The sequence below is a fragment of the Tenebrio molitor genome, chromosome 8, assembly GCF_963966145.1.
Source record: "Tenebrio molitor chromosome 8, icTenMoli1.1, whole genome shotgun sequence".
Lineage (NCBI taxonomy): Eukaryota > Metazoa > Arthropoda > Insecta > Coleoptera > Tenebrionidae > Tenebrio > Tenebrio molitor.
Genome location: NC_091053.1, coordinates 9,410,489 through 9,424,734, shown reverse-complemented (window position 1 = coordinate 9,424,734; position 14,246 = coordinate 9,410,489). Strand labels below are relative to the sequence as shown.

General features: G+C 37.8%; 1 protein-coding gene across 1 annotated transcript; it reads left to right on the top strand.

Annotated features, from left to right (window-relative positions):
• Positions 1-12,490: 12,490 nt before the first annotated feature.
• LOC138137027 (uncharacterized) lies at positions 12,491-13,918 on the top strand. The gene is made up of 2 exons (XM_069056329.1): positions 12,491-12,495; positions 13,113-13,918. The coding sequence occupies exons 1-2, from the start codon at positions 12,491-12,493 to the stop codon at positions 13,750-13,752; spliced, it is 645 nt and encodes a 214-aa protein (XP_068912430.1). The 3' UTR covers positions 13,753-13,918.
• The last annotated feature ends 328 nt before the right edge of the window (positions 13,919-14,246 follow it).

The window sequence follows — 14,246 nt, the reverse complement described above, 5'->3', positions numbered from 1 at the left end:
TCTATGGCTGGGGCGTAATTTTTTAGGCAAATGTGTTCCAAAACTTTTTTTAACTTAGACCATTTAGAGAGAACTTTGGCTCCAATAATAAGTTGAATTTCTTCAACGCTCAAAACTGTATATTGTACATAAATCTTTGGTACCAAATCTTCAGAAACTTCTACGTAGAAATCACAGTTCATGGATTCATAATTCATTTTGTAAATAACTACTCCGCCGTTTGGTTTCATTTTAAATTCGATGTGTAAATTATTGTCCGTATTAAATGCATGACGCCAAATCTTGCTAAAAAAAAATCAAAATTTCAAATAACATCTTCTTTTCTTTGTGCCTCTTGAAACTCATTTTGACTATGAATTTCTCGATCTTTTATTTGATTTCTTCGTTCGTCGGGTGATTTCCTGGGTGGCCTTACCAGCTTAGTTAGATACTTAGGGGCACCCAAAGAAAATCGTTGGATATGCTTCAGGTTTTAATTTGGGCCGATCATAGTGATAAGTTTGAGTTTGTCCTGACGCGGTTTGATAATGGTAACTGGTCAAAATAAAGTGTGGCTCAAAATGTTTATGCACACCACAAATCATTTAGATGGCGTCCAATTCTCTCTCGGAATCGACTTTACCCATTTATTAAACAACTCGGGGTTACTTGGAAAGCGAAAATCAGAAATATAACCTTGAGTTTCCTTGGTAGAACAATAATTGCTTTCGCAACATGGAACACAACTTCTATCTGGCATTTAATACCTAATAAAAAAATCAACTACCTAAACTAAGCAAAAATGAATAGGGAATTTTTCCATGTTTGAATTTTTTATAAATACAGTTTAAAATTTATAATGAAATGTGTTAGAAATATATAAAGATACACATTAGATGTAATGTTCCAAGTACCTGTAACATTTTAAATTTATCTTGTGTTTAAGAATACGTGGGAGGATTGGGGCGATTATTTTGCTTTCTAAGAAAAATTGTGGAATTCCCTATTCAGTTTTGGCTAGTTTATTATGTTTCATATTTTAGGATTAAAAGAACGTACCCTAAATACTACCTGGATTTTTCACAACCAAATTAATTAGCAGTAAACAGCCTACCACAACAATATAAATACATACCCTAGACATAAAATGCTAAATGATGCACTTGCATTTCTTGTGACCACATGTGTGAACGTCGGACGGCTGACGTCACACCCCCACGACCATATTCTCCCCTGGTAAATAGAGGTCGCCGTGGTTTGCATGGAGCGGTGATGGGTTGTGTGGGAGGATAGTACCGCAAGGTACTACTGGCGACACCATGAGGGTAGTAGCGAGACGCGTTTGTATGTACCACTAATTCGGTGTACTGGCACCGGGAAGGATTCGAACATCCTTACACGCATCAATTTAACAATAACATTTGTATTTGTCAAAACAATTTAGAAAGTTCTTCAAGGAAAACATCAAATTACTACAAAACATCCTCGTATGAGGAAGGTGTAGCTATTTTAGCATCTTTTTGTAGTAATTAACAAACTGTTTCTTGTTAATCAGGGTAACAGGTACCAAAAATATCATGAGCGTGTTTTTTTTTCTCTTGGAAACAAGACGATCATAAAATTCTACTCTTCTATTACACTGGTCTACAAAATTCAAACTTTTTTTTGTCACAAAAATGTTTGTCTAATTTTGATAGTACTATGGCCACCTAACAAAAATATATTAATAAAAATAAGCATAAAATAAGCATTTTTATAACAAATGTACGAAAATACACTTAAACTTATACAATTATCCACTAAGAGCCGTTTGCACCGTCGTAGTTTAAAATTAAGAAGAGCTTAAAACCTTTGTTACAATTATTAAAATCATAGCAACAATTGTTTTTAAGCTTGGTTTAAAAATAAGGAACGTCGGTGCAAACGGCCATTATACTCATTATTTATGATTTTCGCGAGTACTTAGCTTCTGGTACGTCTCTTTTCAATTCCCAGCAGTAATCGGCTAACATTCCAGGACTCCATTTCCCTTGATATCGCTTTTCTACATATAAAAGAAATATCCTGGGGGAATCTCTCGCCATGTTCGTCACTCACAGCACCTAGGTTTTCAGGAAAATAATCCAAATGTGAGTCCAGGATATGTATCTTCAAGGACATATTGCACCCCATAGCTTTGTATGATATGCATCAACTTCGAGTTGCAGGGCTCCCTTCTTATGCGTTGGCGGCATTTCTACCTTTTTGCCATGTCCTTTCGTCCTCCTCTTTCTGCCTCATTATTGTTTCAATTATGCCGCCGATACGGTTCCATTTTTCTTCGTTCTCGAGCATGGTTGCGACAATCATTTGAGGGTCCGAGGCCATTCCTTCCAGCTGTTCTGTGAGTTCTGCCCGCTGGCTCTGCCACCTCTCGCAGGTAAATAGTGTGTGCTCGGCCGTCTTCGGTTCCTGTTCGCAGTATGGGCCATTCTCTTCCGTCGTCTTGCCTATTCTCTGCCTGTAGCTTTGAAAGCACCCGTGTCCCGTCAATAGCATGGCCAGGTGATAGGTAACCTCCCCATGCTTTCTCTCCAACCACGGACATATACGTGGTATTAGCCTGTACGTCCACTTTCCGGCTTCGCGGTCCCATAGCTCCTGCCATTTTTGTATGGTTATCTTTCTTTGTTGTTATTTAATTATTCTTATTTCGTCGGCCTCTTTGCCCAGGGTCATTTCCGTCGTAACAGCCCTTGCTTCGGCTAGGAGTTCCACCGGGATGGTTCTCGCCAACACTCGCACTGCCTCGGTGCCGACTGTTCTGTACGCTCGGGCCACCCTGATTGCAATTTTTCTCTGTGCCCTTTTTAATGCCTGTGCATATCTTTGGATTTTGACGCAGCCAGCCCATACCGGCGCTCCGTACAAGACGATGTTGTCGACCACCAACGCGATTGTCCTCCTTCTGTTCTCTCGGGCCCCTCCCGTTCTTGGGAGGATTCTCAACAGACTATTTGCGCTGTTGTGTTTATCACCGCCTCCTCCATAGAGCCAATTCAAATTTTTCCAATGACCATTCACCTAATGTGTTTATACAATCAAGAAGCTCCTTTTCTGGTTCCAACACATAAAAATCACTATCTGGTTCGATAGTAGCTATGTCAGCCGCCGCCTCACCATAATTTAGCCCCTCCAGAGAGATCTCTACCATTTTTTTACCCCTTGAACCCATTTTAATGTGGAAATTATAAATTTGAAAAAATGAAATCAATTCATAAGATCCCCTATATTATTAGAAAATTGAAGTTACAAAAATTTCCGTCAATGGGGTATGTGACCCTATCTAACATGCAAAATCTGCATAGTATCTGAAACTACAATATTCACTTACCTTATTAAAAAGTGGAAAAAATACACCTTCACAATGTTTTAAAGTTTAAAAAGTACACAACACTAAAATGCAATATGTCGTAAAAACTAAAAAGGCATTGATTTGGCAGTCGCTTGCTGCACTCAACTGTCAGGTTTCGACTTGTTAACATGTCACAACCCACAAAATGCTTGAGTTCCGTGGCTTACGACGTCGTGACACAATGCAGTTGGGTTACAACATATTAGTTACAAGCAGATATAATATAGAAATATTTGTTTTTAGGTTACGACATATTGCAGGCGGCTGAGAGTGCTGCGAGCTGCGAGTGTGAGTGAAATTGCGTAGCCGAGGCGAAGCAACACGAGCACTCGCAAAACATTTTCTGGACGTGTAATCCACAAAATTTTCATGCCGACAAATTTAAATCATTTTTAAAAAGTAAAAAGTTTTTTCCCTAGCGGTTAGAAATGTAGGCTGTGGATACCTCATTTGAGGTGAGAAAATTCAACTTTCTCGCTAAGGTAAGAAAGTTAATCATGAAATGTTTATGGTAAAACTGTACCAAAATAGAAATGTCAAAAGTGAAATAAGTTATTGATAAATAAAAGCCAATTCAGTAAAGCAAGTTGGTAGATCAATCATATAATCTGGAAAATAAACAGATAACCTAGGTAGGTAGATTACTTTACCCTGTTTATATCAAATTTTCGAACAAACGTCAAATCTTTAAATGCGATGACAAGTTAATTAAACAAATAACCCAGCCTACTATTCAATTCTCAAAATTTTCGTTTTAATCAGGAATATAACCTTCTTTTTTTGACTTTTTTCAACGAAGTTGTGCCGGTAGGGAAAAAAAATAGTATTGAAACCTTGTTAAGAAAGTGCCCTTGCAGACCTTAGGCACTTATAAACCTCGCCTGCGGTCTGCCAGAAAGCACTTTCTTACCTTGGTTTGAAATATACTATTTCACTTTTTTGAGGGTTACGACAAATTACGGTTGCATGAACGATTTGATGTGCAAATTACTTTTAATAAATTTAAGCCGAAGCCGATATTTTGAGAAATTAATTTACACGGAAGTTCATCAGCAGTTAATTTTTTTTTGTGAGAAAAGAAAGGTGCAAATGGTTTCTAATTCTGATAACTGTTCGACACTTTGGTATGGATTTCCTAAATACCTTAGAGCTTTTTGTGCAAAATCCAACGATGCAGCTTTTAAACTATTTTTTTTTTTTGAGCCCAATCTCCTAGTCGAATCGCAACCACTTAGAGAGTGTAATGCTGGCAAAATACGACAAATGTTTTCGCCAAGGGATTGAGCAGGCAAATGACATCCTGAAATGTATTTCTTCTTATAAGAACCGTCGAACCATAGACCTAAACAACCTAGAAGTGCTAGCTTATTCCAGAAATAAATTCCCAGGATGAAAACATCTGTATCAGCGCTAAGGATTATGATATGGGCAGATTGGATTTTTATTGCGTGAAATATGTGACAAAACACCCTTGAATCGGCTTCTAAATGGTTCGAATTTTAGTCAGGTGCTTCAAAAATTGAAGAGCCATGTAATTTGAAACATTTTGTTGGATCATCAAATCCTCCACAAATATATAACTCGCAATCTTCTTTTATTTGTGCAGATCTAAGAGCAGCAATACACAGAAATTTAACGAGCTGCAACTTATTTTCAGTGCTTGAAAAGAAATTATTACAATCACTTGGAATTTTTGTGTGATCATTTGAAATGATAAAATTTTTAATCATTTGACCTTTGTGACCAAAAAGGGGCCAGTGACTGCACGGGCTCTCAGGGGGTTTTGGGGCATAGGGCGTGGGTTCACAAAATGAAAAAATGGGCGCCAGGCAGCTATTGTTTTGAGCTGGTTGTTACGCTTGTCCAGCTGCCGGGACAAGTGCTCAGTACTCTCTTATACTTCGGAGACAATACAAATAAAAAAACTTAATTCCTTGGGAATTAAATAATTGGTTTATTCAACTTTAGGGCCAACAGTCCAGGAAATAAGAAGTGCTTACTTAAGTGTGCACTGGTCCGTGGAATTGGCAAACGCTATTCTACGTAATTCTGTTCAATTGGAAATTTCGAACCAGTTCACATTAATGATCTTATTGAATACACTTATTTTGGTCTTATTAAAAAAGCTTTCCCTTACAGGTGACCTTGTAACTTATCTGATTATTTTGTTGTGAATAAACTTAAAATTAATACAACAACTCCGATGTAAAGAAGAAAGAATTTGTTACATATGTGAAACGAAAAAGGAAACGCAGTCTTCTGCTTTTATAAATTTACAACGTTAAATTAACTTTGATTCTATGATTGGAAAATGTCTGGCAGTGACCCTGACATTATAGTTTTACAAAAAAAGTCATAAAAACTGCGGTCGGAAGAGTTCCGAAAATTTGACTTGACTAAGTGAACTTTGCAAACTTTCTGAAAGTAGAAGAACTGCTATAAATGATTGAAATGCAAAATTGAAAACTTGAAATTTGTGAAATCTTGTGAAAAATCTGAAATGTTTGAAGTATGAAATTTTACAAGTATGAGACGGTTCTAAAAGTTGAGAAGCGGGAAATTTGAGGCGCAAATTCTTATGATTCCGCAATAAAATTGTGCGACTTATCTTATGCCGGTAACGTGGTGTGTCCTCGATTGCGTCCTTTCGACTTGCGGTACGGTACTGTTCCTTTTCGGCGTCACGGCGTGACCTTGACGATATTCCTTAGTCCTTAACGAAACGATATCCAACGAAACGAGGCGTGGTCCGACGACCTTAATGAACGATATGCGGTCTGGCGATGACCACTCTAAAGAACGATGTTCCCAAAGAACGATCGCCCCTGCGAACGATATGGCGACGAATCGCCCTGAAGAAGGACCCCTAACGAATTGACGTTAGTGTTGCGAAACTCGATCGATTCGGTAATTACCTTTCCGCTGAAAGGGGTTGCTCCACGATAAATCGAAGGAGGACTTTCCGGTACTCCTTCGCGGTACGGTACGGTAATCTGGCTCGAACTACCCCTAATAGACGAAAATTAGTGAAGTGAATTCGCTAATGACGGATAATTACCTCTATCTCGCTAGATGACGAGGGGTTTCTCGACCACGGCAAAACGGTAACGGTAGCGGTACGGTAAATCTTCGGGCTCCTCGACGGCCCCGAAGGCTGGCAGCGCCGGACGATAAGCGCCATGGCGTTCGGCAATCCACCCACAGGGATGATTGCGGATCCCGAACGCCACGCACGTGATTCGCAGCTCGCGACTTGCGGCACAGCCGCCCGCTCGGCAGACGCCGACCGAGTCCCCTGATTTCCGCTCGCGATGGGTTTTTTTGGTAACCCTCGACTCTAGGATATCAACACGAAAGATCTGGACCTTATTCCGTTGGGCGATAAGGCGTCCCGGTAATTGTACGGACCGCGCATCCCGATGACTACTTCCGGCGGTTCTACACTTGCGCGCTAAATGACAGATGGTCGATCATGGCGCCGGTTTGTTTACATTGGACATCACCGATCGGAAAATTCAGATTTCGAACAGCGATCTTATTGTCCCGCGAGCATAAGTAGGACCTTTTGGCCTCCTACCCCGGCCAAAACGAATAGTGGCATTTTGACCTGCTACACCTTTACTCCAAATATTTTATCGAAATATCATCATATCTGTCAAATACAATATCTATTCGTTTTACATTTGGCTGCAAGAAAAATTATGGATTCTTTTGAAGAATGCCTCAGCAAAATCGCCAAAGGTCTTGACATTTTTTAATTGGATTCGATGAACAAGTGCCATACCATCAACAATATAAATTTTTGAAGTACATAAATTTAAAACGTCCTGCCCCGTGTTTGTACCACACTTATAATTATTTTCAATTTCAAGAGCGAATTCCGATTTTGGTGATTTCCTGTAAAATCCATCAGTGTCAAAAAGGTACTTGCAGTAATTCAAAATTTCGTAAGATGCTAAAATTTTTGTGTCAAGTCCACGTTCATGAGCCAACATAAATGTTTTTTTGAAAGAGACTTATATCTGTTGCATCTTGCAACTTTTTATTAGAAGTACTTTTACTTTCTTTTCCAGAAGTAGTTACAAAGTTGTCAGATTTCCTTTTTTTAATAGGATCGGATAATTTTTTACTTTTTAATACAAATCGCTCATTTTCGTACGTACTTAACAGAGGCTCTCTATTTTCTACTATATTTAGCAAACATTACGAAGTAGATTCATCAGCAAGTTCACCGGTGTAAATATTTCGAAGCGAGCAGCTCTCGTTGACATTGTAGGGATTGCAAGCATTGAAATACTTTATGATATTTTGAATATCTTTTTCGTCTTTATTGATCCTGGATTGCGTCTATTCATTATGATAATTAATGTCACTTGTAGAGTCTGCTTGTATTCTGAGATATGAAGAAAGAGCCTCGTGAAGACTGTTTTTAAAGAGATAAAGGAGCAGCCATCTCAGCATCGCTTCTTCATTTTTAGTAATGCCAATCAAACCTCCAGTCACTGCTGAAGATCGGTTCTGAGACTGCTCTAATGCTAAGTCTGGGCTCACTGCATTAAATCTACCCTCCGTTCGTTTGACGGACAGCATTCCTCCCTTCATATCATGTACAACTTCTAAAGGTAGTTTTATCATATCTTGTAAATAAAGAGTTACTCCGCGAATGTAATTCGTGTGATTCATAGAGAAAAAGTAAGGCAACATTTGTCTAGTACAGGGTCATTATAAATGATTGTCCCATTGCAGTTGGCGCTGAAAACCCACACAAATTTTGGATGTGCCGCAGCCTCGCAACGTTAGGCAAACTAGTAAACTTGATTTCCACTACCGCCAGGAGCGCCACCTATCGGCGATACTAGTCTCACTCATTTTATAAAGCTTGCGGCACATTAAACTCTGTCATCAACGCCAACTGCGATAGGACAATCATTTATAATGACCCTGTAGTTAACAAATGTAAGTCATAATTATTACTTCTATTAGCCATTACTGAATTTAACAAAATTTCTACCATTTCACAGTAGTTATTAATAGTATATTACCGAGGAGGAAAGTGTTCCATTCCTGTCGAGAGAACAATAGTTTACCGAGAGGCTTGCCCTCGAGGTGTATATTACATACCGAGGAGGAAAGTGTTCCATTCCTGTCGAGAGAACAATAGTTTACCGAGAGGCTTGCCCTCGAGGTGAACTAGTTCTCGAGACACAGGAATGGACTTTCGGCGAGGTTTGTATACTATTTTATTCACAATCAATCATTTAATAAAACAAGCAACATTATAATAATAAAAAATAAATAAAAACCAACCTCCGTTGTTGCGGATCTTACGGCCGATGGGGCCTCAGCGGGGTGGGGAAGCAACGCCCACTCACGGGGCGGACGTTACCTACCCCGAAAAATATCAATTCTAAGAACATTTTTATTTTTATGGAATTCTTGGTCATGATTCTTGCAAAACACTCCTGTAAATTCATTGTGTACTCTTGTTGACATTGTGTAGTATTAAGTGTTGAGTTTAAATAAACGAAGTTCAAAGCAACATACATATTTAATTTGGTCATCCATTGTGACCCTCAACTAATCGCATGAAACATTGGTACGACGAAACTGGATCATCCGTTGTGATCTACATCAAACAAAACATTGGTCATCCATTGTGACCGCAAACTTATTCATCTATCGAGATTGGTCCTTCGAGCATTCAACAAAAATTGGATCATACATTGTGGTCCAAGTCATCATAGAAACATCCGTAATATTATAATAATAATTTTATTATAATAATAAAAATGACAATTACAAATTATATTTTGATCGTACAGTTCTAACTGACATTCATATTCAGCATAACAGACACAAATTATTTTCTGTTTGACTATATTGCAGTCTACACAAGACCCAGAGCAAATGATCAAATTGTAAATTATTTTGACTGAAATGAAGAATTTCGTGACAGTTTAACGTGACAGTTTAAAAATTTTAAATCATACTCGTTCTGCCCTGCTGTAGGCTTTGCTTTGATTAAATTTACTTCATTTTCAATGGGTTTTTTTTCTTGATATATCACCATTGCTGTAACATGGGACGAGTCTTTTCCGCTTAATGTTTCTTCATTGAAATCATTGTTATCTATAGCTCCATGAAAAAATAACGATGAATCTCAAACTATGTTTTTAGGAATAGATGTATAGATGAATAGATATATGCTTTGGAGTCTGTTTGATAATGATAACGCTCGTCGATTATAGTTCTCACTTAATTTTATATTCTTAGCACTGAACAATGCTTGCATAAAACTTTGCCAAATATGCGGTAATTGACTTTTTTTTTTAAATTGTTCAATTAAAATTTCATCACATAAATACCCATCTGGTATTCGTTCAGTACTTAATATTTCTTTGCGAAGTTTTTTTGCTACTTGAACAATGTAGTTTGTTGAATTTATGGTACGAATTTGTTCAATGACTTTATCCAGTGGAATGTTATCCATAAACACCAATGATGATTTCGATTGATCCCTTGATACTTCGACAAAGGTTTCTCCGTTCAGTACCATTCTGGCAATTTTATTTTTGCTTTCCAAAAAGTCTATGTATTTTTCAGCCACAGACGAACTCTTCCAAGCTCCTTGTCTTTTTAGAACTGCTAAATCAGCACCCGTATTGGCCAAAGGCATTGCAGAAGTTCTCCGAAACGAATGACCAGTATATTTGTCAGGATCTTGTTTTGGCATTCCTCCAATTGTGTGTATTCCTACCCTTTGTACGCCACACTTTGAATTTCTATATCCCAAAAATAACATTACATGGTTAACATGTTTTGGTCTCAGTGACACTTATTTTCTGAATAACTCCACATATTTAATTCCGTCTATTCGTTTATTACAGTGAAGGTTCTTCTTTGATTTGTCTTAGTGCAGGGAATAATTACTAACTGCGTTTGAGTTTCCTGGATGTCGTCTAGTTTATCAGGTACGCAGCTCTTTTCTTATTTATATCCTTAAATTCTTCACAAGTTTTGTCGCATATTACGGGTCTTCTTTCAATTGCTCTAATTAAAGCTCAATGTCAAATTTTTTCACCATGTTGGGAGTAATGTTTTCCACTTGTTGAACAATTGGTGTTTGCAGTTCCTGTACGGTATGTAACACATTCGCGAAGATCTTCTCTTTCAAGAGCCGGAATAAAGAAAAATCTATTGGTGTAAGATCTGTGACCTGCTTGGCCAAATGCCCTTACTAATCACTCTGTCACCAAAAGTCTGTCGTTACTATGTCATTGTAATGTGCTCTTGCGGAGTCTTGCTGGAAATATGCATTTGCGGCTCATGTCTGTTAGTTGGTTTATAATATGGCTCCAAAATGTATTGCATATATCTCTCCGAATTGACAGTGAATTTAAAAAATGACCGGTCTATAAACTAGCTGCGTCGAAACCACCACCGAAATGTCAACTTTAACCGGTTACAAAGGTGCAGTTCTGATGGCGTGAGGATTTTGCCCTGTCTGAATTCTGTAATTCTGTTTGTTCACGTAACTGTCAAGTCGGAACCAGCTTTTACCCCATGGGAGTGCCACAGCGTTCAAATGATGCGAAGACCCAATCTCTTTTACAAAGTTTGCAAACTTCCTGGACGTAAACGCCGTCCCTTGGTCGCTAATCATTCGTTTGGGGACACCAAAAATCTGAAACAAATTTTTGAGTGACCTGATCAACCATCGGGCGCTCGTATCTTTCACCGGGTAGATTAAAAGGAATTTGGTGAACGCATCGATGATAACAAGTAAATGGGTTTTACCCGTTGGTTTTAATGAAAGACCCTAAATGGTCTAAATGAATTATGTGGAACGTCTTTGGTATCTTCTTTATGGGATGTAAAAAGCCGAGTTTCTTGTCATGCGGTGTTTTGAAATAAATTCAGGCAATTGCTAACATACTTGTTTATAAACCAGAACTTACTAGCTATTATTTCATATGTTTTCGGGAAAGCGAAGTATCCCGAGTCATCATGGGCCATTTTCAGAATTTGAAACCGTGCTACTTCCGGCTCTACCCATCGTAACCCGTATGCCGTCACTTTATGTAGTTCACCCCCTTTTAATGCATAGTCATTGAAAATATTTTTGTTATTATCCCTCTCTCCCGTCACTAGTATAGTTTTAATGGTAGCAATCTTTTTGTCACCTAACTGGGCCACCAACATCCAATCCTCATCACTGATTGTGGTCAAATGAACTCGATATTCAAGGTGGGGTGGATTTCAGTTTAACGCGTCTACATGGCGCATTTGTTGATTATTTCGATGTGTAATTTCATAATTGTATTGACCTAACTCCAAAATCCACCTCCCTACGCGTGCATTCATTTTACTTTTGGCAAACGAATGGCGCACTGCCGGGCAGTCAGCAACAATTTCAAACGATCGACCCCATCATGTTCATATCTCCCTTAATGCATAAATATCTATTACGCCAAGCAACCAAACTAAAATATACTTACCAAATAAATATACTTACATAACTTGTCGCGTGGTGGAATGGCTGCAGATTTGACACCAAATAATAATGTTATCATTAGAGCAATTGCAGCGCGACTGAGGGTGGTTCTAGTTGGCACTTCAATTATAGGTTAGGTGGGAGCACATGGACGGGGTCAGTAATTAACATAATGGGAGCATTTTTAGTGCAAGTGGCACCGGCGCGAGTAGTTAAAGGTTAAGTTAAGTTAAAGGTAACTACATTTGTGATAATTTTGTTTAATTTTGCTTGAAATTTCCGCCGTATGATGCCAAGGGAAAGCTACGCAACTCTTTCTTGAACAGCAGCCACTGGGAGAAGCGGAGCGTTATTATCTCGTTCCCGTGTAAAATACATTTACAAATTTCTTATTAGCGTGTAAGGGCATTGACCTTCGTGGCATTGTCTAAACAAAATCTAGGAATAAAGAAAGACAGTCCAAACCTAGTTGTTTTTGAAAAACAAAATGAAAACGGAGGAATGAATTTGCAGAAAAATCATGAAAGCAGAAAGCACGAAAGAACACAAATTGAAATTTGTAATGACCAGGAGTGCGTTCAGGAATGAACGGTCATTTCCACCGATGGATGTAATATGACGTCATGAAGTAAAGTACACTTCAGGACACTCGTAAATATGAACGTTTGACATTTGTACTCAGTTCATTTTCATTTCACTTAACCTCACTCACATGAGGATATTTATTTTAACAATTACTTAATTTTCCGCATAATTTTTCTGTTCATAATAATAAAAAAATGAATCCTATAATCTCTTTAGCGTTAACAGCAGCAGAGTATATTATTATGTCGTCTTCAGCAGAAAGTGAAGAAGATAGTAGTGAGGAAGAGTCCTTAGCACTTAGAATAATACGAAAAAAGTGTAAAAGGAAACCGTCACGGATTAATAACTATTTGGAAACTACAATTGCAAATTATACATCTAAAGAATTTTAACAACATTTTCGCATGACTGTAGATGCCTATGAAAACTTATTACGAATTATTGGTCCACGTTTAAAAAGAAAAGTTAATCGCGGGAGACACACTATTAATGTGGAAAAACAACTGTTGTCTGTAATTTGGTTGCTTGCAACGCCCGATTCCTACAGGTAAGTTATAGACTTATAGGTATCAGCTGTATTCTTGTTTAGTATTTGAAATACCTACTAATTTTTTTTTCTCAAAAAGTGTTCTAAGATCTACACTTTACTTTTTTTTTTAGATCTGTAGCTGATCGTTTTGATATGGGTAAATCTTCTGTGTCAGTAAGCTTCATGAGAGTTGTAAAAATTGTATGTAGTTTAGTTCTATATGTAATAAAATGGCCAACAGGTGAACGTTTACAACATATCAAAGAAAAATTTAGAAGAATAGCCGGACTTCAAAATGTTATTGGTGCTGTTGACGGCACATATGTAGATATTAACGCTCCACCTGAGGATCCAGAATCATATATAACTCGTAAATGCAGTTATTCAATAACTCTTCAAGCCATTGCGGATCCTTTCTTGAAGTTTACAGACATCTTCGCAGGATTTCCCGGATCCGTTAGTGATAATAGAATATTCAGAAATTCCGACTTGTATATTGTTGTTCGAAACAATATCCAAAATTACTTCCCTAATCAAGAATTTATTATAGGTGACAAAGCTTATCCACTCCTATCGTGGTGTATACCACCTTACATTAACCGCGGAAATATGACGCCTGCAAAAACGTATTTTAACAGCATAATGGCAAAAACTCGTCAGGTCGTAGAAAGATCATTTGCACTACTCTTTGGAAGGTTTAGGAGGGTAAAATTTTTAGACGTGAATAGACATGATTATACAGGGTCTCCCAGAACTGGCGGACCAAAATAACACGATGAAATCATTATGTTCTGGCAATAATAGGAAAAATATTTAAAAAAATCCATCCTCATTGGATTTTAAAATAAGAACGTTTTTAATTGACCAATCGCGTGTAGATATAAAATTACCTTAAAAAATTATATTGGTAACTATCGAAACAAATTTGATTGTTGCAAAGACATTATAATTTAATGTGCCCTTAACAAAAAAGATGGAGGAATTAGACCGATCGCTATCGGAAACTGTTTGCGAAGATTGACCTCAAAGCTAGCCTGTTTTCAAAGTCGAAATATTGTAAATTCGTATTTATCTCCACACCAACTTGGAGTTGCAACTAAACTAGGATGCGAAGCAGCAATTCATACCACACGAACCTTTGTTAATAACGATCAAAACCGTGGCAAAGTTCTTCTTAAATTAGATTTCAAAAATGCCTTTAACTCAGTCGAACGGGATTGTATTCTGAAAGAAGTCCAATGTCATACCCCACTTCTGTACCCTTA